This window comes from Anomalospiza imberbis, chromosome 18, assembly GCF_031753505.1.
Source record: "Anomalospiza imberbis isolate Cuckoo-Finch-1a 21T00152 chromosome 18, ASM3175350v1, whole genome shotgun sequence".
Lineage (NCBI taxonomy): Eukaryota > Metazoa > Chordata > Aves > Passeriformes > Viduidae > Anomalospiza > Anomalospiza imberbis.
The window spans coordinates 12,034,555-12,062,144 of NC_089698.1; the positions used below are offsets into that span (position 1 = coordinate 12,034,555).

The 27,590-nt window shown below is 44.9% G+C and overlaps 2 protein-coding genes across 5 annotated transcripts; both read right to left on the bottom strand.

Moving 5' to 3' along the window:
* Positions 1-401: 401 nt before the first annotated feature.
* Positions 402-22,575, bottom strand: LOC137484915 (solute carrier family 2, facilitated glucose transporter member 11-like). Of its 4 annotated transcripts, XR_011005102.1 has the most exons (13): positions 22,089-22,573; positions 20,237-20,335; positions 19,180-19,340; positions 17,321-17,445; positions 16,512-16,641; positions 16,132-16,280; positions 15,243-15,430; positions 14,850-14,960; positions 14,268-14,369; positions 14,068-14,143; positions 13,067-13,194; positions 12,018-12,441; positions 402-414 (listed from the first exon to the last, which is right to left on the bottom strand). XR_011005102.1 is itself a non-coding variant. In XM_068209125.1 (12 exons), the coding sequence occupies exons 1-12, from the start codon at positions 22,107-22,109 to the stop codon at positions 12,241-12,243; spliced, it is 1,440 nt and encodes a 479-aa protein (XP_068065226.1). In that variant the 5' UTR covers positions 22,110-22,575; the 3' UTR covers positions 11,749-12,240. The 4 variants fall into 4 exon arrangements, 3 of the variants coding, with proteins under 3 accessions (XP_068065226.1, XP_068065225.1, XP_068065227.1); XM_068209125.1 differs by lacking the exon at positions 402-414 and having other exon boundaries at positions 11,749-12,441; positions 15,294-15,430; positions 22,089-22,575; XM_068209124.1 differs by lacking the exon at positions 402-414 and having other exon boundaries at positions 11,749-12,441.
* On the bottom strand, positions 421-8,291 carry LOC137484916 (solute carrier family 2, facilitated glucose transporter member 11-like). Its single transcript, XM_068209128.1, has 11 exons — positions 7,848-8,291; positions 6,896-7,056; positions 6,276-6,400; positions 5,231-5,360; positions 4,617-4,765; positions 3,639-3,826; positions 3,209-3,319; positions 2,585-2,686; positions 2,166-2,241; positions 1,705-1,832; positions 421-1,316 (listed from the first exon to the last, which is right to left on the bottom strand). Exons 1-11 carry the CDS (start codon positions 7,941-7,943, stop codon positions 1,110-1,112), a joined length of 1,473 nt encoding a protein of 490 aa, XP_068065229.1. The 5' UTR covers positions 7,944-8,291; the 3' UTR covers positions 421-1,109.
* Positions 22,576-27,590: the final 5,015 nt, after the last annotated feature.

Sequence of the window (27,590 nt, forward strand, 5' to 3'; positions counted from 1 at the left end):
ATATTCAGATCCTTTTGCAAAATTTATTGTGCAGCATCTGCATCAGTTGGTAGTGAAGATGTCATGTCTAGAACAAGACAGACACCAATAACACCGCCCCAGAAGATGGGACCTCCTCTGTCCCTGACACTTCATTCAATGAAAATCAATCCAGGCACAATCAGAAGGATGTGTTTTCCTAGTCACTGCTTTTTTATTTCCTTATCAGAAAACTGTAAAGTATAAAGAAGACCAAAAAACTGTCATGTCATACAGCAATGAACACAAATGTGAAGCTGTTTTTACCAGGTTTTATAATGAAAATGTGAAGTATTCAGAGACCTGGAAAGAGAACAAACAGTCACACACATGGATTAAATTCTCCAAGAGAGGTGTCCCTCCTCTCTGTCTTGTAAGTAGCAGTCACTCTCAGGGCTCAATCCCATTGAAACCCAGCGTTCTCCAGGCTGAAGAGACACTACACAGTCATTGCCAGTGAAGGAGAATCTACACACTGGATTTGCCCACTCATGATTTCCTGCTGTTCTGCTTTCTTTGCTCATTGCTTTCTATCAATGCTGACATATCCCTGTTTTTCCCAATAGAACCTCCAAGACTGTACACGTGGGGGAACATTGCATATTGATTCTGCCTGCTGATAGGCAAGGCACTCTTCTTTCACTGGCTAAAGAGCTAAACACTTCTCCTGTGAGCTGAAGCTTCTTCACTGGGAAAGCTCATTGGCATTGACGTGTTAATAGGAGCAGATAATTTCAGTGTCAAAGCTCTGTCTTCTTTTCAAGTTTGCTGTACCTCTGGACCTTCCAGAATCACTTCTGCCAACTGTGGAGTCCTGGTTTTGCCAAGAAAATAGCAGATCCTGTGTTTTCAGTTTATAACTGCAAGCTTGGAGGGACTGACAAAGATCTTATTTTCTCTACAAATTGTGTTTAATTATTTTCTGCAGAGGAATTAGTTCATATTTCAGGAGCTGGAGAGAACCACCAAGTTCATGCTGCACCCTGTACTGAAGGTGATTTTTTGGTGGATCTATAGATTCTCTCTTGCTTAGTGAAATTTCTGGGCACTACAGTAATAAAAGAGCAAAATATGAAATGGAGGGTTTGTTCTTAAAGCCTAGTAACAGTCACCACTGAGCAGTTTCTCTGCTCTAGGGCTGCCTGCCCCTTCTTTCCACGACAGTTCAGGCGGCTGAACTCCTCCTTGACCTGCAGCATGGTCTTTCCTTTGGTCTCTGGCAGCACCAGGAGTACAAAAATAGCCATGGACAGACAGTATGTCAGGAAAATGATGAAACAGAAATTACCAAGACCTTCCTACAGGAAAACAAAGAGAAAAAATGCATTAAAAATATTTATCTTGATTTCCTTCTCTTATGATATATTTTCTGGGTTTGTATCTACTAAAAGAACTTGGTCAGAGACTTAGTTGATATAAATCCTGCTTCAAATGACATCTGACAGTGTCAGTGCCTCCGTCACTGCATCTGTGTTGCCTATGTCACTCTAACATGTGTAGAGTTAGAAGCATTTTGTGGGTTTGCTACACTTCCAGTAAAAATCTGGTTAAGATGGAAGAGGCCATCAGAACTGCAATTAATTTGGGCTCTGTCCATTGCATGAAGTGTTGATAATAGAAGCATGCTCTGGGTTCAGGAGGGGTCTAACTTCCTCTGAACTGAAACAAACACCTGCCTTAGCTTACCACAATGAAAGGGAACACAAGTCCAAGGATGAAGAGTTGGATCCAGTTTATAACACCATTAAAAACATAAGCAGCTGGTCTGTATGACTGAATAAATATTTCCGTGATCAAGGGGCATACTACTCCACCTGAAAACAATATTGAAGAAAGAGGGAAGCTTAGAAATTTTGAAAGATGCTTTTGTACCTCATACTTCATTTTGCTGCTTAAGTTCATGGCTTTAAGTGGCCTGGAAGTGTCTGAAGTGGTGCTTTGCTCTTCAGAAAAAGGCATGTAGGAATGCAATAGGAAATGAATTTTACCTCCTAGCATAGTATGTAGGGAAATATCAACACCTGCACTGAATCAGAAGTAAGGATTCATGCCTACTGTGGAAGAGCTATGCCTGGGATCTCTCCTAAAGGCTGCAGTGAGGAAGGAATGAGTGAATAAATGAAACCATTCCAGTAGAAAATACCAACCTGGCCCAATGCCAAAGCTCATGATGAAAATAAAGACAAGTGCAACAGAGCAGTATGGTACCCAGAAAAAGGAGTCCTGTGGTAGGAAATGAAAAGCAAATAAAATCAGAAAGTAAAATTTTATTTATCTAGCTCCATGACAAGTGTTCATCACTACTAAGTTTGTCAATGTTTAACATAGATCTATTTCCTCTACTTTCAGAAATGTCATGAGATAGCCTTGGCAGTGATCTTGGTTGTGTAAAGCTACTGTCTTTAATCCAGATGTACATGGCTGGGAACAGACCTCCATGAATATGATGGTTAGACCCAAAATTACTTCTACTCACTAAAAAGTGATTTGTGGGGAGGGAAATAGTCATGCTATCTGTCATACAATAAAACATGGGCACAGCTCTAATGCATCAGTGGGGTCTTACCTGCAGTGAGAGCGTGACTGTGAGGAGCCCTAGAGCCAAGGCCATCACGGTGTAGTTTTTCCACAGCAGTGTCTTCCTCCCTGCACGCTCGATGAGGAAGCCCTGCAAGCAGGAGATGCTGCCACTGGTGAGCTGCTCCAGCCTCTGCCTTCACTGGCCCCATCTGGGGGCCCTGAGCAGGACCAGGAGCTGCAGGGAGGAGCAGGAGCTGGGAGGTGCAGGGCTGCAGGGAGCACTGTCTGGGCAGAGGAGGTCAGAGGTGGTGTCCTGCAGGCAAAGAAGAGCCAGGCAGGAGAGCAGAGTGGGAATGCTTACACTGCTGTGATTCCTACAGCCCTGGGTCCTACTGGCACATGACATCTGCCCTTCCTCCAGGGAGGAACTGGGACCCCCAGGTCTGGCCCAGAATGGGTTGTGATTTTGACAGAAAGACTCTCAACTCTTTCCAGAAGCTCAGTAGAAATGTCCATGTTTGCAGGGTGTGGGCAGAGGTCTTTATCTGATCGGTTCCATGGTTGATTTGTTGCAAAAATTTGATTCCTGAAGCTCCATTTACATTATTTCCAAAGATCAAAATGAGCAATGTATTACAGTAGAACAAAATTCAGGTGAAAAGCCACTTACACACAGAACTGTGGAGAGGATCTCCGTGGTCCCAATCCCCAGGGAGACATAATGGGTTTGAGCAGGGGGGATTCCAGCCTTTGTAAAGATACTGTATGCATAAGAGTAAACCTGGAAAGAATAGAAATTTGTGAAAGCTGTACATATGTGGCCATGTTTGTGCTAGTGTCTGTCTTTTTGGACAGAAAATAACTAACCATACCTTAACAAAATAGAAAACCATCTTATCGTATCATGGTAATCCATAGAAATGCCTTCAGAAGACACAGCTCTCAACTTATCCCAGGTCCCAAACTTCCAGGGGGAAAGGTTGTAATAAACAGTACCAACAGATCCCTCCTTAGGGCACTGTTGCAGCCACTGCCAGCCCCTTGCAGAGGTTACTTTATCTGAGGAGCTTGCAGGGGGCACAGCAAAGCACTGCACGTACCACGTTGGCGCCGACGAGCTGGATGCAGGAGACCACGAGGAGCAGAGTGATGAGCTGCCAGCGCACGGCTCTGTCCCGCAGCAGGTCCCAAACGCTCTTCACCTTCTCCCCACCGATGGCTCTCTGCTCTGACATCATGTCATTTATTTCAGCCAGATGGTCCCCATCCCCCCAGAGCTGCTTCACGGCTGGAAGGAGAGGAGGAGAGGTGACCAAGCTCACCAGCACAGACATGAGTGCAGAAGATGATTTCCTGCTTTGCAGAGTATCTTATTAGAATTTCATGCTCTTTTCTTGCATGAACTTCCTAGAGATCAGGGCTCAGATATGACAGATCATTCCTGTCTGGTTTTACCCATAAATCTTAACATGACCTCACCTTTGGCCAATAGCTGCTGACAGTCTTGCAGTGTAAGTCACACTTACATTCTTACCAATCCTTCCCTGAACACTTTCCTGCTAAAGGTGCAGTTCTAGTGCACACTCCAAAAGACAGACAAGATAAAATGACTCCTACATATAAAATATAAGTTCACATCGAAGGGGTTCTATCTTTTAATAGTTAAATACCCACAGTGGCTGCTGCTCAGTTTCTGTCAGTAGCTGCTGTTAGGGTTACTGAAGAACTGGAATGCTTACGGATACAGTATGACAGTGCAGAGCCTTCTTTCTCACACAGAGAAATATACTGTATGTTTACTCTGACTGTTCAGGGCAGAATCTGCATTGCTGGAAATACAAGCTCTGTGTGATCACCTCCCTTGGAGGACCCTGGCAGAGGGTAGGGGAAATACTAGTGTCAAGGGAGCACTAATATCCAAGCAGAAGAGTCTAACTTTCATTTGAGCTGAAGGTGCTTTCAGAGCCAAAACACCAAGAGTCTTTTTCCCACCTGTACTTTTCTTCCTGGGCTCATTTGGGGCTTTACAGTATTCCCTCCTTGTTCCTGAAATGAATGCTTTATGGCCCATTCCTTACCTTTGATGCATCCCTCCTTGTCCTTTTGGTCAATGAGCAGGTAGCGGGGAGAGTCTGGGAAGAAGGGGAGGGTGAGAAGCTGAGCAAGGGCAGGAACTGCATTGGCTGCCAGGAGAATTGGCCAGAGAGCCTCCACTCCAAGAACTTCTCTAGAACAAAAGCAGCAGGGTGAGAGGGGCTGAGGCACGGTGTGTGCTCGCCATGGGAGCAGAGGCAGACGCAGGCTCATCCCCCAGCCCTGCTGGCTGTGTCCCAGCAGCTCCCAGCCGGGAGTCTCCGGCAGGGAATGCAGAGGGCCCTTGCCTGCAGCACAGGAGCTGCACGGTGTCAGTTCCTGCTGCTCAGTGCCAGGCACAGCAAGGCCACCTGTGTCCTCCTGTGTCCTCTGGGCTTGCAGGGACCGACAGTCCCAGCACAAGCGCTGAAGGAAAACCTGCAGAGGCTGATCCCTCTGCTTCTCATCCAAATAGGATCCATTACCATTATTACAAGATCCATGAGTTACCAGACTGGTACTGAGTGCCCCAAATAGTAGCCCCTGGGCACAGGCATGCATGGATATATGCATATATTTTAAGAGTAGAAGAAATTAAGTATGTTTCAGACTGTCTTACCTGAGACCCAGAGCAAATCCTACAAATTTTCCCATAGCAGAGAAGGTAGAAGCTGTTATGGCAATCAGCCCGCGGAGCTTCCGTGGGGCACATTCCCCAGCGTACATGATATGGACATTCTGAGTTAAACCTGCAGTGACAAAGGACTGTCAGGGCCAAGCAAACCCTCCTAGGTCTGGAGTTTTGGAGGGGACCACTATGGACAGTGCCTAGAGGGTTGGCTCTCAGATACATTTTTATCTGTGCTGAGGATGTAGCTGCCTGACACAAAGCATGTGCTCCATACCATGGCCTTGTGCCTTTGCTAAATGTTTCACTAAATACGTATGGGCCTGTGGGAAATCTGTCCTTCAGCAGGCTGCCCTTCTCTTACATTGTTTCCTACAGCCCCATATACAGACAGCACTGTGGTTACTCCCTCTAGTCTTAGATGACATTTTTCAGTGGCTATTCAGATGATAAGTGCATTATTTTCTGCTTGACATCACCACGTTGGCAAATGCTGTACATTCTATTTGGTCAGTGAATTAATTAATATTTATCCTCTCAATTTTTTTTTCTGGCTAATATTCTCTTTATCCAACTACTCAGGGATCAAAAGCACTGGTAGAATGTAACGTTCTGAGACATCTGGAAATTAGAATTGAAAATTCTAATTGAATTGGCTTGAAAACCATTCCATTGTCTGTAATGTGGAGGGCAGCATCAGCCACAGTGAAAAGCAACAGGAACAACAGAGGCCAGCTCTCTATTGATTGAGCATGCTTCCCTGAAATAGTGCATGTTTTGGCTTTTTCAGAATTTGGCAGTACCTTTTGTATGGACTGGATGTAAAGATAGAAGAAACAGAAATGGAGATATCATACATTACTCATTTAATTATGTTTGTAGTTTCTTATTTAGTGAAAAATGCACTCAGCTGTCATGCTCTCTGCAGAATGTAGTAAAATATCTGTGATCTGTTTACTCAGGCTGGTGAATCCTTGTGACCCTCAATCACTGCTCTTCCCACTCTTTAATACCACAGGTAGAAATGCCAATTTACCTCCACAGACTCCAGAAAATAACCTTCCAGCAATGATCATCTCAAAAGATCCACACAGCCGGCTGAGTCCCATCAGAGCTGCACCCAGCAGAGCAGGGATGTTGGCAAGCAGCATGGCCTTCTTCCTGGAATTCATTCAAATTAATGTGAGCATAAATACTGCCCTTGCCTCATTCCCAGCCAGACAGGAGTGGCATGAATTGTACCATGGTTACAGACTCAGTGCTGGCTTCTGAGATCAGCTGAAGTAAACGGGAAATGGCAATGGGGAAACGTCACAGACTGATCAGTTAGTTGAAGGTTTGGATGCCTCCAGTAGAGTCAATACCTACACTGGAGAGCAGGCTTTGTGAGTGGTTGTCTCTGAAATTCTCTTTAAAATGCATGCACTTCTTGTAGGACTTCCCTGGACTGAATTTGCTTTGGACTTTATAAGGGTATGATTTTCCTCGTGATCAGTGGCAGGTTTTCCATTCTGTTTCTTCACTATACTGGTCTTTAATTGGAAGCCCTGGGCTGCTCCCAGTGCCACATTACTAGCAGTGTTTCTCATGAGACACAGTTTATTTTTCTGCAGTAGTGGGTGTAAACAGAAGGACTGGTGTAACCACTCTTCCTACCTTCCAAATCTAACAGACAAGTACCCAGCAGACGAGGAGCCCAGGAGCCCACCAATGCTGTAAATGGACACAATGAGGGACCACATCAAAGTGATCATCTCTGCACTGGGAGAGGAGCCATATCTCTTCAGCCAGGTCTCACGGATGAAACTTTGGATGTACTTAAAAAAAAAAAAAATCGACTCAGTCAACATGTTTTTGCACTGCTTTTTTAATTCTCTTACCTGCTTATCGGTTTTTTTGATACATTTCTATCAATAACCTTGGTTGAAATCTTAGCCCCAATGAAATCAATGGGAATTTTGCCATTACCATCCCTGGAGATGATGTTTTAGCAATGAGATCCAATGAATAAATATATCAATATTAAATATCAATTGTGAGTTCAAGGGAACAGTAGGCTGGTCTTCTGTTTCTGTGCTAAACCCTGGTTTTTTCTCTACCTGATCTTTTCCTGCCATTCCCGCTCATCTGTGGTGATAGTATGAGCTCAGTGTCCTTGGTACCATTCAGGATGACAAACACCACCCCCAGTTTTCCTGTTCCAGCTGCAAGTATGAGTGCTGACCTCAGCTCTAGAGCTAGAGTCCTTCCCTTCCCTATTTCACCTTACAACCACTTGGAAATAGTGTGTGTGGTCAAACACATGGTACAAGGGACTCCCTGAGCGATGGAGAGAGGAGAATGCCCTGGGAGCAATTCCACTCAGTAAGAGGAAAATGGCTGACTTTATGGATATTATTCATCCTTCCTTTTCCCAGTTCTGTCACATCAGACAGAAGTTGGAACCTCATTAAACACAAGAGCAGTAGCAGCTACTCTTAGAATTAAGAAACCACGATAAGTCTAATTTTGAAAGCATGAGTAAAAAGTTAGCCATTGCATATAGAGGCATGAATGCCTGAGAACAGTGAAATCCTGGTAGCTCACTCTTTGAGCTCTCCATGCTTACCTCAGCAGGAGAATTGATAATGGAGACCTGCAATCCATAGTGGAAGGTTCCAGTCATGCCCAGGACAAAAGCCAGGAGAAAAAGGTTGTAGCTCATTTTCTTGCAGGAAATAAAAACAGCAAACAAACTGGTTCAGCTATCCAGACATGCCTCCAAAGGTGCTGTGTTTTCCTTGGGAGCCCTAACAATTTGAGCAATGCCACACACCTGCCTCCTCCGAGACCCAGGAGCAATAGGAAACCACAGCTTCTGAAGCACAGGACAGTGACAATGCTGAGTAGAGGCAAAGCTCACAGATCCCTCCCAGGACCCAGTTACACACTTCAGTGCTTCAGTCTTCAGTTTTGGCCATCTTAATCTGCACTGTCATAGTTGTGGGAGCATAAGTGCAACGTGCAGAAGCATTTTGTGAACAATTCCATCTACTTGTCCTTTCTCCTCCTCCTTTCCCACTTGTTATCTCACCTAAAGGAATATTTTGCTCAGTGACTTGGCTGATACTAGATAAACATTTGGGGATTGAAGGGCATTCCTGGTGTCATAGTTTATTCACCTTTTCTTAGAACTCTCTGATAGGAGGCTTAAGAATATAGGACTGCAATACAAATGCCTCAACCCCTCCCACTGCCACTGCTCCCTGTTACTGGGGATATCCTGGCCAGCAACAAGAGTGTGAGGCTGCACCTCTATGCCTGGAATATTTCATAGTCAAACAGTGACTGCCAAGCATTTACAAACCAATTTCTAATCAGGGGAATGTCATTGCTTGAATGGGCATCAAGCCTCTTCACACCAACTTGCATGCAAAGGTAGTCATCCCTGCTTGCAGTCTAAGTCTTTCCTGATGCTTTCTTTGACTACTGTGGAAAAGGTTCCTTTTTATATAGAGAAAGAGGAGCCTGAGATAATATTTCAACGTGTCATTTTGTATGGGAGTAAATCACACAGGACTCCATTTTCTTCATGGTGAAAAATGGCCATTCTTTATTCACATAACTCCTTTTTATACAGTTTTACAGACCTCGTGAGGGACTCCAATTGGTTAGTAGTTTCCTTGCCAATTACTTTTATTAGTTAGTAACAAGCTGTTATTCTGTATTGATTAGTCACTCAAACTCTCAGTGTCTGCATGCAGAGACAGTTGTTTGTGAAAGATAGTTTTCAGTTTTCTATCTAACGGTGCACAAACAGTTTATGCAGGTGTAAGTGGTTTTTTTCACCCAGGAACAGATTGTTATGTTAACGAATTGCTCACAACAGGATTGTTTTCACATGGGAACTTGCAAAATGCTGGCTTTGACAAGGCCAGCCACTGATTCCAGGAGAGCAGGCTTGATTTTATGAAGCCTTTCTCTATGATTTTTCTACCTTAGTGCAACAATTTTGTTCTTTCGCAACTTGTGTTAACGCTCCCTTTGGTTTTTATGAAGCTCTTGCTGTGTGGTTTGTCATTGTTGTGTTGGTTACTGATGCAGCTGAGGATAGCTGGTGAGCTGTGTGCTCCTGCCAGGGCTCTGGGCGTGCTCTGGCAGCAGCTGGGGACAGTAGGAGCTGTGGGAGATGAGTAAAGGACAAGGAGGAAAGCACCAATGGAAGTCAAAGTCCAAGGACTGGTGCAAACTGGAGTGGGCTGGCTTGGACTCCCCAGGTGGTGGGCTGGGTAATCAGTTATCACATCCAAAGGAAAACTTCCTGACTGCTACCTTGAGCCTCAATCCAGAAAAGCCTTTTTAAGCCCTGCTTGGCCAAGACAGACAATGCCTGTGCATCCAACTGTTATCAGCTGACTGATCAATTGACTCTTTAAGAGTAACGGTCATTGGCTGAAAGTTCAAGTCTGTATCCCTATAATATATGCCAGATGCTAGGAAAATTTAATGTCAGTTTTAAATGCAGACTGTAAAATCTTTAGTTTAATCCATAATTTTCGAAGGGCAGTGTCCAAGATGGTTCTGTTAAAAGGCTTTTCCAAGTTATTCAAACAGCTTAGGGGGGAATTCCTTCTCCTGGTGAGTGGCTGCCCTTGGTGGTTCCCCAGGCTAGGATGCTGTGTGTCTTTGGAAGAACCCAAACACCAGCTGTGAGACCTGGCTTGTGCAGAGGAGCAGCGTTTGAGGACAGCAGCAGTACTAGTTTTCCCTAGTGTTGATGGTTATTAATCAATCCAACAGTGCACAATTATTTGATTTGCAAACAGTAATATCAGCTGTGAGTCTCTGAGAATCACTTTTCAAGATGTGGTTTTGCCTAACACTTCATATAAGAAAATGTGAACAGGTGTCATAGATTTCTCAGTTGAAGGTGTTTTAATTTAGTATCAATTAACCAACTTGTTAAATGCTTCAATTAAAATTTAACAACTTAGACCAACTGAAATGTAACCACTGTTTGTGTTTGCTTAATCAGTTTATAGACTCCTGATTTCAGGCCACAGTCAGAAAAAAATGCTGGAATTTGGAATTAATGTTTCCTGCCACATGTACTCGCAGGACTGGCTCTAAAAATCAGGAAGTCAAGTGAAGGTGTATCATTTCTGACCAAGCCTGTTTCATACTGCCAAGTGCAGATGGCCTCTGTCCTTGCAGGGCTCTAGGAAAAGGCACAGTCCTGACTCACAGGAGTAGCCACAGAAGTGGCCAAGGGGAGGGCCTCTGCACACTGGAGGACTTCTCTCTTCTCTGACCTGTATGCTCCAGGCCTCTCCCCCTGCCCAGGCAGTCTCCTCAGTCCATCCCTGCTTCCTACCCTGCATGCTCCCACTGATCCCCTTCCCTTCTTCACTCCTTGCTTCACTTCTGTCTCTTGTCCTTCCTCTGGTCCTCAGCAAAAGAATTACAGAATATTTTGCCACCATCATGATGGTAGTGGCACTTTTTGCTTTGACTTTGTGTTTTAGTCTTTCCATCTGCTCCTCACTGTTGTCTCCAAACTATAGTAATGAAAAGTATCTCTTCAGTTCCCAATTCTATGGTGTCCTGCTCGTCTCAAAATCCTGCATACTTCAAAATCTCAGTGTTTTCCAAGAGCAGAGGTAGCTCTTCTTGCCCATGTCTATATATTAATGACTTCTAAAATAGCACCAACGTCAAAGGGAAAAAAGTTTACTTTTATTTTTCATACATTATAAGCTTTAGGTAGTGAAAGAGTTCTTGCACAAACTCCTCTTCTGAGAAATAGATCTGCTGCTCCACTCATGCCCAGCATGACAGTAATACACTCAGAAATGTTTACAGTCTTTTTATTCAAAAATGCTGCATTTTTCTTTAAAATGTAGTTTAAAAATACACAGAAAGAAACTTTACCTACTTATTTTGAAAATGTACGTGTTCTTCTTTGTTGTAAACATGAGCAGCGCTGTGCCTTTCATACAAAGTCAAAAGAAAAGAGGTGGCTTGATTGTGACTTTGAGACGAAACTGGAAGGAACTTAACAGTCAGGCCAATGCCTGTGAAAGGCCATATTCAATGAGGAGTGCTGCCCTGTTCTGTATCAGAATCAATCTCACATCTGGGTCTTTGCCAATGTGCTCTACAGAGACAGCACGGACATGCTGCAGAGAACATCGTGGTGTCATCTGAAGATCCACATCCAAAACAAGCTGCTGCCATGCCAGCTCCTCACCACACTTAACCTCAGCAGAGCACAGCTGCAGAACCCTACAAGATGCACCAGCAGTGTCTGTGGGACCAGAACAAACTGGACCAGAGAATTACTTGTGCTTTAAAACATAGCACTGGAAGACAACAAACAAGCCCTGAAGCAAACCAGTCCAGAATAAATAGTCTGCAAAACAATGCCCAAAAGTCTGTTGTATAATAAGCCACTTAGCAAGTACTAGAAGCTTTCTTTCTAATCCATCTGTCACATGTTTTTATAGCTGAAAATAATTAACTGCTCACTATTGCTTAACAAGTAGGGGTCTATTTGAAATCACTTAATAACAGAAACAACGGGAGCACCAAGACAAGGTACTGAAAATTTCATCTGGTGTCTGAAAACAGAATTTAATCGCATTAATTTCTGTGTTAGAAAGCCCAGATTCAGGGGCAAGGAAAGAAGGACTTCTGAGATGGAAGTTACTGTTTGGAGAAATTCTGAAGACATTTTCTAAAGCATTATATGGTGTTGTATGATAAGAGAATAAGGCATCATTCTGTCACTCTCTGTCACATGGATTCTAAAATATGCATATGTTACTCAGTGCTAAAAGCTGAGAACAGATTATTGAACTTTTGCTTGGATCTATCAGTTCAAGTTTAGGTTTTCAAGGTGAACTTAAGAAGCTAGGAGTAATATATTGCACCTAACTTCTCTCTTTGTGTCCCTGCAAGGGCACATAGCCACTGCTGAATTCACTGCAGAATCCCCCCAGGTACCATCTTCCTTTCTTCTGCTACAATGTGGTGGTTTTGATCTCCTCAGGGCCTTTATAGAAACCTCCACGGGTCTTAGTTTTGAAGTTCCGTTTCCTGAACTCCTCCGAGATTTCCAGGAAGGACTTTCCCTTTGTCTCAGGAAGGAAAAACCAAACGTAGAGGGCAGTGCAGACACAGACCACAAGGAATGGGATGTAGCAGAAATGTGCTAGACTTTTCTGAGGAGGAGGAAAAAACAAGACAGTGTTGGTGACATTCTGTGTGATGACAAAAAGGCCACTAATCCCTCTTCCTGCATGGTCTAAAGTCACCCAGAGAGTATTTCTGTGAATCCTGGTGAGAACCTCACATGCCTGGATGCAACAGCTCCCCAGCATAGACTGGGAAATTTGACATAGCAAGAACAGTATTTTGAAATGTCTTCTTCTGTCTTTCTCTCTATATATAATTGTATAGCATGGGAGCCCTCAGTAGGAAATAAGACAGGAATGTATATTGTGGAGTTCTGCTCCCTTTTGCTTCAGGAATCATCTTAGGGAATAGTGCCAGGGTCTGGCAAAGGGAAATTACATCACATCTTTAGTTCCAGCTGTTCTCAGCTGAGGACAGACAAGGAATATTTATCATCCATCCCCCAAACGATTCCACTCCCAACCTCAAATCAGAAATCACCAAAGGGAACACGGAGAAAGTTTGGTTTAAAGGAGTTCTGGCCACTGTCCTCATAAAGATACTTTTCAAAGAAATGCTATCTTGCTGCTTGCAATACTCTCTTTTCCTGGTCACTACCAGAGCCTCTTTCTTGCACAGAACACAAAGAGCTGCTTTGCTTTGGGAACACACCACAATGAATGGAAAGGCTGTTCCAACCAGAAACAGGTTGAACCAGAGCAGGGAGCCACAGATCATGTAAGCAGCTGGTCGGGACATTTGATCAAAAACCTCTGTGGGCAGAACTCCTGTTACACCGGCTGGAAAAAGAAATGGCAAGAAAGTTAATAATGTTGTTGACATTACATTAAAAACAAGAGAACACATCTTAACAAGAAAACCCAACATGAAGTATAAGAGGTGAATTTTTAAGTTAAATATTAAGGGACTGGGTAATTATTCAAACTTTCTCATGTTAGAATGAACTGCCAGGAAAGATTTTGTAATCCACATTATTCTTACCAGGACCCAATGGTGAGAAAGGCTTATAATTAATTCAACTCCATAGCATTGTAGGGACTGGGACAAGAAATTATTGCCAACTTGTGTGGCATGTGACACTGGCAGCATGGTTCTAGTCTCACCTGCTTTCCTTCAAACTCATGTGAGCAAACAGAGTCTCGCATCTATATATTCACCATGCAAACATCCACAACATCCTGTGTATTGCCCACCCCCAGAAGCTAGTGTATTCTGCCACTGTTAGTAGGCTAACCGATAGATGTGGAAATTGTGCTTCCAGGTGTCTGCAAGAAAATAACCAGATGGCATAGCCAACAATTTCTAGGATTAAAGTCAAGTATTAGAAATTCTGGTTTACAGACCTAATGGACTGGGCAGCAAATCAAAAGCTTGTCATCTATTTAAGCCAAGAATCACTTCCAAGTGGCTTGACCTAATAGCCAGGATGATTGTGAGGGGGAATATGACACAGAGAGAAATGGGCACAGCCTGGCCCTGCACAACACTGACTGACCAGGGGCAGCAAACCCCTGTGACACAGCAGAAACTGCCTCGTTCCTTGGAGTATGCTGCAGATAAAGAGGGTCTGAGAGTTTCCTTAAGATGTCTGCACACATCTCCAAACCCCTGCAGTACCCAAAAGTTTCACTGAAAACACTGAGGGAACTGACCTGGTCCAATTCCAAAGCTCAGGATATAGGCGAAAATGCAGGCCATGCTGAGATAAGGCATCCAGCTAATCTGAGTCTACAGCCACAGAGACCAATGGAAAACCAGTGAGGGCACTTATTTGCCACCACTGAACACCCCAGCCATATAAAAGGCAAAGCCCATCTCCATTCCACTGAAATAGTTCAGTAAAGTTCGTTACCTGCTGGCTCAGAGCGACCATGAAGACAATGGCCCATCCTGCCATGAAGATGTATCCCCCCAGAAGCAGCGGCCTCCGACCAGCGTAGTCTATAATCATGTTCTGCACAAAGTGACAGAGGGAAATAAAGCAAATTGTTTCACCTGGGTTTGTATTTCCTGCCTCTTTCCTCTTTACCTTTCAATACTCCATGCCTAGTTTGCTCTACAATAACTTTCAGGATGTTGTCTGCTTCATAGCAAAAAAACCTCAAAAGAAAGTTCTGGTGACAGGAGTCAGGCAAGAAGGGTGCTCAGGGGAGATGAGAATGTCCCAGCTGCACCTAAATTCTGCCACCATCCATATGAACACAAAGCAAGAGAGTTACACTTGTTGGAGATTTCAGACAGTGATGGCAGTGCAATGTCTGACCAAATACCTCTGCTTTAACCCATCTGGCTGGAGGTGCTGACAGACAGCCTGGCTCCCGTGCTTAAAGGGCTTCCTCGGCATGAAAAGCAATGTAAACCCCAGGTTTGTAATGAGCAGCCTCCTCCCTGCCAGCAGAGGCTGCACGTCACCAGAGTGCACCGAGACTCTCACACAAGTGACAGATGTGATCAGCTCACAGCTTCCCGTGCCGATTACAACATAGGGGATTTTGTCCTCAGGAATTCCAGCCTCTTGGAACACATAAGCTGCATAAAAATACATCTGTGAAGAGAAGAAAAGAGAAAGCAGTAAGGGAAGACATCTGAAAATACATCCCATTGTTCTTCCTGAAGGACCATGCAGAGTGACCAACGTGCTGTCACACAAGCTATTTTGACAGCATCCTTCTGAATCTTCTCATAATGCACAGGTGTATTTTGGGAACCAAACACCTGCCATGTGAAGATCTCCACAGGCAGAGAGACACTATTCATTCCTCTCCTGCTGCCAGAATGTTGAACCCAAGAGCTCCCAGCCACGTCCCAGGACACACCGGCTGCTTACCGAGTCGTTCCCGCAGAGCTGCATGGCGCTGCTCAGCACCACGATGCTCACCAGCTGCCACCGCAGGGCTGGGTTCTGGAACAGCTCCCATGGGTTCTTTGCTCTCTGGCCTTTCACAGCAGCCTGTTCTGCCAGCATCTCTTCCAGCTCTGCACTCAGGTCACTGGTGCCTCTGAGCTTCTGCAGTGCTGCAAGGACAAGGCAACCTCTTACTCCTGGGCTTTCTCTTCAGTTCACTGCTCTGCAGGGTGATGGCTGCAGAAAGCTGCAGGACAGAGCCTGTGATCAGGCTGTGACCTTCACAGAGTTCATCAGTTGTGGTGTAGCCACTTGAAAGATTTGGGGGAAAGGGAATGCAAATCCCTCACCATTGTTTGACAACTGATTATTTCCCAACAGTGCCATTTTAGCTGCCATGCTTCTGCCTCAGACCTCAAGTGCCTTCCCTGAGAAATGCAGGCAATTAAGATGTTCTTGGTACACAGCACATATTTCCCACAAAATAACTCCAGCCACTCTGCATATGAGGATTTGTATGCCACAAATCTAAGTAAATCCTTTAATATGAATTGGCTTCAGATTTGATCCTGAGCTCTTCAACCAGCAGTTATTTCACTTCATAGTTACAAAACATATTTGCCATTGTGAACACAAGTCTTACCTTTTGACCCTATTACTGTAGCAAATAAGCTTATTGTAGGAAGATGCCTTTCAATTACCTCAAGAGATTAAATATATTTAAGATTATAGAATGTTCTTTAGTTTGGAAGGAGGAAGTGATCATATTTACTACTTGATATGAAAATTCCTAAATGTAAAATTTGTGACACCATTCCAAAAATGTTGGGGCCCAAGTCTCATATATTCTGTGAAGTCACCCTAAACTCACCAGAGATGCAGGATTCTTTGTCTCCACGGTCAATCAGGAGATATCTGGGACTTTCAGGGAACCACGGCAGAGCTGTGAGCTGGATCAGGGCAGGAACCACATTGCTTGCTAAAAGGAATGGCCAGCTCTCCTCCCCTCCTAGGAGCTCCCTGGAGAAAAACAATCACCATTTACACAGTATTTTTACAACCTGGCAAATGTGGGGGGAAGGGAAGGGAAGGGAAGGGAAGGGAAGGGAAGGGAAGGGAAGGGAAGGGAAGGGAAGGGAAGGGAAGGGAAGGGAAGGGAAGGGAAGGGAAGGGAAGGGAAGGGAAGGGAAGGGAAGGGAAGGGAAGGGAAGGGAAGGGAAGGGAAGGGAAGGGCTGCTTGCTCTACCTTACCTGAGTCCAACAACCTGCCCCAGCACCAGCCCCAGGGCTGTAAACGATGCAGAGGTCAAGGCCACAGCTCCTCTGAGCTTCTTTGGGGCACTCTCTGCTAGATACATGGGCTGAATGTTCATGCTCACACCTGGGCAAGGCAGACAAATACTGGCTTCAGCTTGTGGGCAGAGGAGACAAGAATAAATGCAGGCAGGCATCTCTCGAGGTTGCCAGCTGCACTCTTCTGTTGCAAGCCATGTGATAACTAATGTACCAGTGCTTTTATTCACCCAAACCTTTAATTTCACCCCTCTCCTTTTGTAACTAAACATATATTTCAATATTTATCAGTAGCAGTGGATAATGAAACTGAAACCTGTCAGGGCCTCAGTCCTACGGTCTTTTCAGCACCAAATCCAAGGTTATATGCCATGTTTCCCTCAACTTTCCCCTTTTGAGGGGAATACAATATTTTAAGTCCCTTATATTGAGAATTTCCTGGGATGAACTTCTACAAAAGCTTTTGTGTTGGTGCTCATGCTGGTGAGTGACTGACATTCTTACAAGCAGATAGGAATCCATTTTCAGCTCAAATTTTCCCTGTGCACAGAGATGCTTATGTGTAGTACACAAAACCCCCTTGCCTGTGTATGCTTTAAAAGAAAGCCCTTAGAAGCAAAGTATAAAATCTGTATATACTTCTTAATTCACTTACATGTGTCTGGTCCACCTAAGGATTAATTGCTTTAATATCCTGGATCATTCCTACTTAAATTTCTTCTGATTGCTACCACCTTCATCCTACTATATTTGTCATGTTGCCGTACCTGCATTCACGCCAGTAAAAAATCTGCTGAGCATAATCATTTCAAAGGATTTGGCCATGCGGCTGAACCCGGACAAGGCTGCAGCTATGATCACAAAGCCATTGTTCAACAGCAGGGACATCTTCCTTCCGAGAGAAAAGACAGTTGTGAGCACAGGTATTGTAAATGCAGGTGAACCCAGTGGGAAGAAATGCTGATGTCCAACTCCAGCTCAAAAGGCTGAATGATTTCTGTATTATAACCGTACTATAATACATTATTATACTATTTAAAGGAGATGCTAAAACTACATACCTACTTTCTCTAACTACCATATCTAACTCACTACCAACTCGTGACCCTCTCCCTGAGTCCAGCCACGGGTGGGTTGGATTGGCCATCAGGCACAAACCATCCTCACCAGAATCCAACCAAGCAATCACCCCAGGTAAACAATTCCCCAAACACATTCCACATGGGAAAAACAAGGAGCAGAAATAGAAATTGTTTTCTCTTTCTTTCCTCTGTGCTCCTCCATGAAAAAATCCTGAGAGAGAGAAGAACGTGCCTGCCACACACGTGTGTCAGGTTCAGCTCTGGCATAAACCACTTCCCGTGGCAGATGCCACCTGCCAAGGCTGGCAGCTGCAGATGAGCGGCAGCCCCACCACAGACCCTCCTGGTGAGTCCAGCCCTGCAGGAGGTGTCCCTGTGCCACCTCAGGGTGTCCCTGCAGTGCTGCCTTTAGGCTCTCTGAGGCCACCACCGGGTTCTCCTCAGGGCTCGTGTGCTCACGTGCAGTTCCCATTTGAATGGAGAGGAATATTCCTTCAGCAAGCCATGTGCATTTTGGTCTGAAAGTGCTAATTTGTTGAACAGGCATTTTTCATGTAATAGTGTAATCACTGTGAAACTTTGTCAGAGAGTTTTCATGTGTCCCAGGAGAAATTTCTGGTGAAAACCAGGGGAAAAAGAGCTCTATTGACCCTTACTGTTATTATCGCCAGAAATTCTCTCTAGTGCCTGCTCACTGCCTTACCAGTCAGTCTTTGTTTCTCTTATTTATGATGGAATATGATCAAAATCTCAAACATTTAATGGATTAAGGAAGCCATATCCTTTCAGGTCCTCGTAACCATGAAACTAGTAAGTCATGGGACCTCAAACCATAATGGGGTCTCCTTCATCATGTAAGAGGAGCAAACCAAAGTGATAGCACATAGAGGAAAAACTTGGGGTCAAGAGACAGGGAGGCAAAAATCTAATTTCCTATAAGTTTATGTTGGTAACATTGGTTTGTTTGTTGGGTTGTGTTTTTTTTTTTTTCTGAAGAGAACTGGAGATAGAGCTGTGTATGAAAGATACATGAGGTAAGACAGATATTTTTCAGAGACTCCGGCACAGAGAAAAAAAAATCCACTGTGGAGATTTAATGAATGCTTCCTGAAATATTTCAGACCAAAATGGGGATACACAGCCTGTGAGACATGAGGAGCTGGGATGCAACCACTGCTCTTTGTAAGCACCCTCTGTTTTTCTAGTGTCATTCCCACAGTTTATTTTGAAGAAAAATCTTTAGTCTGATCGATTATGTTTTCCCATTTAAAAGCACAGCAGAAAACTGTGCACAAAAATGATAGAGATTATGTAGGTGGGCACTGTGGTAAGGAGTTGAGCTGAAATCCTTGTAGCACCTCAGCTGGGCTGGAATGTGATGCGAATGTGGGTAATGAGAGGCAATGTGGGGAAAAAACTGTTCCTCAATGAGTTTTGAGATATTCATTATTTTTAACCGTGGTGGGTATTTTGCTGTAGGGATCCTGATTCCTCTTGGACTAAGGGAAGTTGCAAAGCTTAAATTAAACTCCAGCACCTCTTACCTGCCCAACATGATGGCCATGGGACCAGCAGCCACAGCCCCAGTGAGGCCTCCCAGAGGGTAGGCAGAGACAGTGAAGGACCAGAGCAGCAGGACCATGTTGCTCTCCAGGGGAACGCCCATGCGCTCCAGCCAGGTCATGTTCATGAACACCTGGATGTACTGAGAGAGAAGGACAGAGCTGCAGAACCACCAGAGAGGGGAAGGACATGGAGAAAGGCTCCTTTATTCTTATATCTATTTATCCTGTGTTTATGCTTCCCATCTCCTCCAGTTCTTAGATGTGTTTTTAGCAAAGAGTTTAGGGTATAAAACTCTTGCTGTTGAAAAGTTGCAATTGGTTTATATCTCTATGTAGTTATTTTTGATAATATAAAAATTTATTTCATGGGTCTCTGAAACAGGGACTAAAAATGAAAAGGGTGGCTGGACAGGAACAAACACAGATCCAAACCAATGTGGTTTATCTGACGTTCTCCCTTTATTGTTTACAGACAGTAGTTTTTATACACTTCTAGATAGTTTACAATCGTGAGCACACTCTCATTGGCAAGCAAACATTGTTTGTTCCTGTCTTAAGGTGGCTAAAGTTTCACCCTGCAGACCTATACTAATTCACACCTAGGTAGCTCAGTAAATTGTGTTATACTTTAACATAATTTTGGGCTGCGCCACAAACTTATTCTTAACTGCGCCACAGGCTCCAAGGCCTCCAAGGCCCACATCTGAGGCCTAGGCTGGGGTAGCTCAACCTTCACTCTAAACAGGTCTCACTTTCAATCTAAGGGCAAAAATCAACTTTAAAGGATGCAGGTTGAAAAATTCTAGAATTAGATTTTCCTAAAGCAGTCGAGACAAAGCTTTTGAATAAACTCTTGTGACACTAGGTCCTGCTCAAGGGTGGCTTTTGACAACAAAGTGCTCTGGATGTGAATTACACAGAGGGAACAACACATCCTGGCTTTGTGTCCCTCAGCAGCAGCAGCCTGCAGTTTCCAGTGGCACACCATGGCTCACGGGGTCTGTCAGGGCCAGGCTCTCGGACCAGCAGTACTTACTGAGGCTGGGGCATTGATGATGGAGATGTTGTAACCATACTGGAAGGTGCCTCCAATCCCAGCAGCACATATTGTCAGGATCAGGATCTTGTTCTGAAGCTGAAGAAAAGGGGCAGGCAATGGATGGCTTCCTTGTACAGAATAAACCAAATCACAAGACACTGAGACTTTGAGCTGGGGGGTTTTCCCATGGCCATGTATACCCGGTGCGTTTGGGATTCCTTGGTGTGCCGTTATTTCTGTCCTTTCATGATAATAACACATATTTCAGACGAGAGTGTCTTTCCTGTGATGCTGCACTTGTGGCACAGAGCGGACAATGTTTAGCAGTCTGTAATTGTGCATTCAGCATTATGAGACAGGTGAAATATGTGGCAGACACTGGGTTCCCATGCCATGTTCAGGTCTCCTGGGAGACATTCCTTGACGAGCATTGCCACTTGCTCACATTGCCCAGTGACAGCGCTGCCGAGCCTCGGGCAGCAGGGCCAGGGGAATGGGCTGCCTCGTGTGGCATCACAGGATCGGTGCTGCTATAAAAGACAGCGCTCTTGGCTTTTTCAAGGGTGTAGAACAAGCTGTCCTGGCTGGCCCAGCTCGGCAGCTGACAGCTCGCTGGCAGGCTGACAAGCAAAAACATAGAGCTTTTCCCCACTATTTGTGCCTGTGCCTTTGGTTTCCCCATCTGTAGGTGAAATCCTCTGGCAGGCAAGATGTGCCCGGAGGGAGTCTTGGGACTGGGAGCTCTATTCCATCTCAAGACCACTCTGAGCATGCAAGGGGCCCCTGGTCTTTAGCCTGACACCTCCTGCACAATGTTCTGAGCGGCCCAAGGCCAGGATGGCCTTTGCCAGCCCCTTGCTTAAAAACCCCTCCTACCAGAAAAGCTCTAATGTAACGTAAAGAGCCCATGCTCAGGCTCGGCTGTCTGCCAGTCAGGGCAGGGTGCCTGAGGCCAGATTGTGTTTTGCTTCATGAATATGACCCCAGTGACCCTGAGAACTTAAATAACCCAAAGCTGAGAACCTCTTTCTGCTTTACCTGCTTAGTTTCTTCTTACAGAGCCATTCACCAAAGAAAAGGAAATTTTGCTCTAGTCTCACAATAGCTCTAAAACCACAATTCAAATAATGTTGGATTTTTTCCCTTTCCTCAAAGTGTTTTTTTCTAAATAACTTCCATACCAGCCCGAGACAGGATGTCCTCCAGGACAGAAATAAAGCCAGACTATTCCAAGCCTGCAGCAAGAGGAGACTGAGCTCTCCTGTCCCAGCTAGCAGCAGATACATTTCACTTGCACTTTCCATGGCTACACCACTTCCCTGTCCTGTTACTGAGAAGTGAGCTAAGGACTGGGCACCTCATATCTCTGCTATTCCTCATTATCCTCGTTCTCCAGGTGAGAGAGTTTCCTCTCCCTACAACAGCACATTTCTTTTCCATTTACAATGTCTAGGAATATACTGCTCCTTCTGCTCATTTCCCTGCTTTCATTATAGAGTACATCCCCTATCAAGTTGTGTGTCCCAGAGCACTTTTGTGACCATGAGCTAAAGCAAAATGGTTGGTTTCTCCCTTCAGGGGCCAGCAAGCAGCTCTGTGCTCAGAGCTGAGCTGTATTTCCAGAGTGAGCTTCCCAAGCCTTCTGTAACACCCGGCTCCTGCAGTGTTTTCCCAGCCACCGTGGTGGTGTGCAGCTGCCAGGAGAGCCATTAGTCTGGCAGCTTTATCCCAAGGACTGTGATGAACTGGAAAAATAATTCTATGCAAACCTGACAGTACTTACACAGCCTTATAAAAATTCAAATTTAAAAAAAATCTGTCAATAAGAGTAGTAAAATAGATGTTTTACCAGTCTCTGCAGCCTGTTCATCCTCTTTCGTAGGTTTTCCTCTGTCTGCCAAAGCCTCTGGTACTCTCACGGTGCTCTGAAGGATTATTTAAATCTCCAGCACAGGAATGTGTATTTAGTCACTCATTACGTTAGGATAAGACACTTGATTTGGCAGGTGTTTTGCCAGCTGATTTACATGCCCAAAACTGAGCTGCATGTTCATTAGCAAGACAGTTCAATTCATTTTGTTGAAAGTTCATGACAGCCCAGGGAAATGATTCTCCAAGATCCAGATCTGTCTAAACCCTCTTGAAGGCCAGTGCTTTACAACATCAATTCCTTCTCAGAGCATCTGGCACAGCTACCACTATCACTTCTCTGATTAAGTGTGATCAAAGCAGAAGTGACCTACAGTTTGGTTTTTTTTCCTGATCGTATTTGCCCTGGAACACAATCTAGGATCTGAAAGACAAACCAGACTATGTCCCTTGGTCCCATCAGTGACACGAATGAATGAAGCCCAAGCTTTTCAAATCCCTGGTTATCCAAGGCCTTTCCCTGTGTTCCTGTCTAAGTCCTGGTGACAGATAGGCAATGCAGCTGTTACTGGAAAGGCTGTGCACGAAGGCACAGAAGGCTGTGCTCCTGTTCCCTCTCCACAGCCTGGTACAGAGCAGACAGCCACACTTAGAGCACTGCAGCCTGTCAGGTACAGCAGACAGCAGTGACAGCCTTGCTTCTTTCTACAGAACAGAAAGGCCCTCCCTGGCAGTGGGAAATGGTGAATCCTTCTGAATCCTAGAGATGGAGATGGAGGCACATTGCACTGCCAGCAGTGATATTAAAGCTGCTGCTTCACAAAATATCTGGCCTTCAGGAGTAACCATCCTTTTAACATCCTTTCATCCTGCAGAGTGAGATTTGTGAGGGCCCTGACAAATTTCCGAGAGTTCTAAATAACTGAAATGTTTTTAAATCCTTATTCAGGTTTTACTGTGCCTGAACAGAAATATGAGCTTGTTCCACCTCACAGAGGTATTCTGTGGTGAATGTGTAGCCAGGGATGTGGTGCTGCATCAGCTGCAGCCACTAAGTGGCAGGAGAAGTACAAAATTTGCTGTATGAGGCTCTGAGTGCAGCATGCCAGCACGGTGCTGCCTGTGGCATGTGGCAGGGGTTAGATGAATGCTTCCAACAGCTTCCCAAACAATAGCTGGGAAAAAGACGTAACTGTACCAGTCAACAGGCACTGATGGATCGTTTAGGCAGCATATATCAAGAACAGTAATTTGTTCAAAAAGGAGAGCTCTAGTTTCCTCGTGCTGTCTGCTCTGAGCTTGTGCCAGCTGCCAGAGGTGAGGGAAGTCCTGTGGGTGGGCAGTGGGATGCTGGGGACTGTGGCACAGGCTGTTCACGAGCCTGCTCCACTGGGGGCATAAAATGGATGTTACTGTGGTGGAATCTATGTGCAGCTGGCTAGCTGGGAGCTCCAGGATGTTGTCCTCTACCTTTTCTAGCGACAGCTGTCTTGATGAGGAGTGAAGGGATAGATTTTTTTCATCTGCACAGCATCTGTATTACTTGTGCTTTGGTGCTGAGAGATGTTCACACTGGTTGTGTTTCTAACTGGCTTTTTGCTGCACATTAAAAACCCCAGCTTTCCTAATGTTTCATCCTTGTTGTCAGAGTTTCAGAGTCGCAGTTGTAGAAGAGAAATCTCCAGGGTCAGGGTCTGTCACCAGGGCACAACCACTGCTCTGCAGTTACTCAACCTCCTGGTGCTGGAAGCCTTCACATAAACCCGGCAGGTTTCCAGCAGCACTGGGGGGACCCACCACCTTCTTCCTTCAAATACTCTTTCACTGAACACAAACTTGTCATAATCAGGGTGAAATATGATGCCATGTGCATGGGAGAGGAGTTATTTGGAGAACGTGATGGCAGTGTCTGCCTGCAGGAATAAGTGGTAATCCTGCCATTAGGAAAGACCATCAACACATGCTCTTTGATCTGTCAGGAACTGAGAGGTTCCAATGTTTTAGTGTGTTTTTACACCAGAATCATCTGGACCAACTTCAAGGGGAGAAAAGGGGCCTCATTTCCATCTGTGAGGCTTGGATCTACAGGATGAATTCTCCCTACAAACGCTACCCTGTAAATTGCAGAGAGATTTGGAGTGGCTCCCTGGCTGGTTGCTGACTTTCCCAGGCTCTAGCCTGGCTATTTCTGCAATCCTTTCTCACTTTCCTGTAAGGACCATCACTGTAAGATACAAAATGCCTCTGTTTGCTTGTCCTGACTCTTGCAGAACTCACTCAGAATACAGAAGACAAATAATGAGATCTGCAAACAAGCAGCTTTCTCAAGAAACATGCAGCAGGTTTGCTGATTTCATGGTGAGAGCGATGTTTACGGAACTTAGCTGTCGAAATGGATTTTTCTTTGTAGCAAATGAGTGCCCTGCTGTGACACCACTATTCTCAGTTCCAGCAGTTCGCTAATGTTCTTTATAAAACCCCCACAATTTATGTAAGTTCAAGGCACTGTATAAGAACTTCAGGAAATGAGCTTCATCACGAAGGTTTCTCAGGGCAGGGACCCAATGCAGACAGAGCTTCTTCTACCACACAGCATCACTGGGATGCTTTCCAGAGCAGTGGAGATCCCTGGGAGCTGAGTCCTTTGAGGACACGAGGGCTGAGACAGCCAAGGGAACTTGCTGCTTTCCCTTGCTAGCTGGGATTTTTGGATGTCAGAAGAACAGCTGTATGTTCTATGTGTTGGATCAGCATTCTGCCTTTTCCTCCACCTGATAAGCACTAGATCTTCTCTGGGAAAACTGAGAAAACTCAAAATACTAAAAATAATGGAAATACCTTTTTTATTCAGTCCATTGTGAGCTGTAGGTCATGCTGTGGCTGAACTATTTATTTTCCTTCCATCTCTGTATCAGACACTGATACAGGCAGTTAGTTGAAATTGAGTGACCTCAAGGCCAGAAGGAACAAAACCTCTGTTTCTGTGTGTGAGAGAAGAGCATTTAGACTCTACCAAATGCCATCAAATGTTGCTGAATGTTCCCGTCAGAAGAGAGGAAAATGTGTGCAGCAGTGTCAGGATGTCAGACTCGTCCTGCTTTCTTATTTAACAGTCCCTTCAGACAGAGCTTTTCATTAAAGTTGTGCCCTGGCTATTGAGAGGCAGCTGGACTGGGACTCATAGTCCTGCCTCTGGTGAAAACCAAAGTACAGATACCTTTTCTGACTCCTTGTAGGGGTCTCCAGCAGCTGACAGCACGCTCAGTTGATGTGCTGCTATTGTGAGCAGAACACAGACCTCTTTTTTAAGACACAAGCATTGTTTTTCAGTTCTCTTGTTGATTTGGCCACAGTGCTTATGAAATGGTTGTTACAAAATAAAGGCCCCTGAAGGATATTCCCTACTGACAGCTGTGTGAGGTGACCTGTGGTGTAGGGGACAGATCACAAGGCAAAAAATTTTAACAAGAATTATTAAACACTGGAGAAAAATAACTGCAAAGAGACAGACATTTTCTTGTTTGATGTTTTCAACTCATGATCAGAAGTTGTTTTGGAAGAGGTGCTTTATTTGGATATGTGATGATTTAATCTCAAGGAGATTTAAATGAGATCTTTCTCATGCCAGACACAAAGCTTTATTTTTGAACTAAAAACCATAGGAAATAAAAATAATATTAACTGTGATTTACAGCAAGCCCTGTGCAAACCACATGTCCTTGGAGGGCTGAACTCTAAGTGCTATCTTTAGTTTCTTTCTAACAAACAAACAAATTTAAAAATCCATCCAATTCTGTATGATTCACTTTCTCCTGACTTTAGCCATCACACTCCAGAGTTAGCTGATTTGGAACAAGAAATCCTTTAGTGAAGGAGGAAGAATTTATATATGGCTATTAGACATGGAAAAGTCAACATTTCAAGTGCCTCAACAGTTATGATTACACGGCTTATCTATGTGCAGCGGGTTCATGGAGCTCTTGCACCTCTTGTCCATGCCACCAAGGACTGAGTTTGGAGGCTGAAATAACCTTCCAGAAAGGTCCTCCTGGCTGGCGTGCCTCGCTTGTTCCTAGTGCCAGGGCATCAGGCACGTAGAGACCTCTTCTACACCAAGGCTACCGTGGGGCTCAGGCATGGCATGTCCTGGGGTGAGACCTTGAACACAACTGGACTGAGACACAACACGGTCTCACGCCTGGCAGGGGGAGTCTCTCACCGCGCGTGTCGGGGTATCTTCGTTTCCAGATGAAGGAAAGATTCGGGACTGTAAGCTGGGGGTGGAGCATTACCCAAGCAAGGGCCTTGGGGTTATGTGGCCAGGGAGTGAATGCTCTCCCTCGAGTAGCCGACAGCCCAGCTGGAGGAGATGCCTGTGCATCACCAGGCCAGGCGTGACTTGTCACAGCAGGACACGTTGCAAAACATCATCAGATGAAGTTACAAACAAAATGCCAGTGACGTCGAAGAGCAGAGGGCACATGTCAGCACTGGACAGTCACAAGTGCGTGCCTGGGGCTGTTTTCCTGCCCCATCAGCTGCGGCGGGGTGAGCGCCCTGCCAAGGGCGCCAGTGCTCGTTAGGGCCTGTGCTGACACGGCACAGCTCCTTTCATCCTGCGAGCCCGGGACTGCTGTGCCGGGCAAAATGGGAGCTGCTGCCTTTAAACAAAGCAGCTGTTTATCCTTGAAACAATTAGAGACGGCAGTTAGATCTTGAACTCGTTACTGAGCCCAAAACAATTATGATAAAAACAAGTTCCAGATGGGCTCAAAAGGAGTTGTTTTTGTCTTTACTGAATTAGAATAGATTCCATGTCTTCAAGTCCCTCTGGTATTTATGGACAGGAAACATGAATTACACACAATAATTTACTACAAACAAAAGAGATGACCGCTGCAACAGCCTATTTATCTTTGCTCATGTGCCTTCTTGAGGTTTATGTGCTGTTTAACTCACGGGGAGAGTTGATAGCATTTTTCTCTGTTTTCTAACTCTGCAGTTTTGGTTTGCAGGAACTGAGACAGGAAGCTGTTGAATTTATGCTGCAGGTTACTATCACCAAGCCTGCAGATGCACAGTGGGTAAATACTGTCTGGCAAAGAGATACCATCACATTTCAGTTCTTCCTTTGAAGGACTTGTGCAAAGGTTACAGTTGGGAGTCCTTCTAATTAGGTCCTCTGGCCGTTCCAAGAACATGCAGACAGAAAGCTTTTTCAAAGTCTGCCCAAAATTGACTGAAGTCTGGGCATCACCCATATTTGTGTGGGAACTTTGAGTTTCTGACATCTTGGGTTTTGAAGTTGATGCTGCACATTGACAGCAATTGAGCTGATCCCCAAAGGAAGGGGAGCCCAGCAGATGGCAGGAAGCAATGACACATCATTGTGCTACATCTGCTTTGAGTCCCCAGGCAGGGACAGGACAAGGCAGGAGGAAATCAGTGAAAGAACTCCTGGGCAGCATTTTTCTGGCAGTCC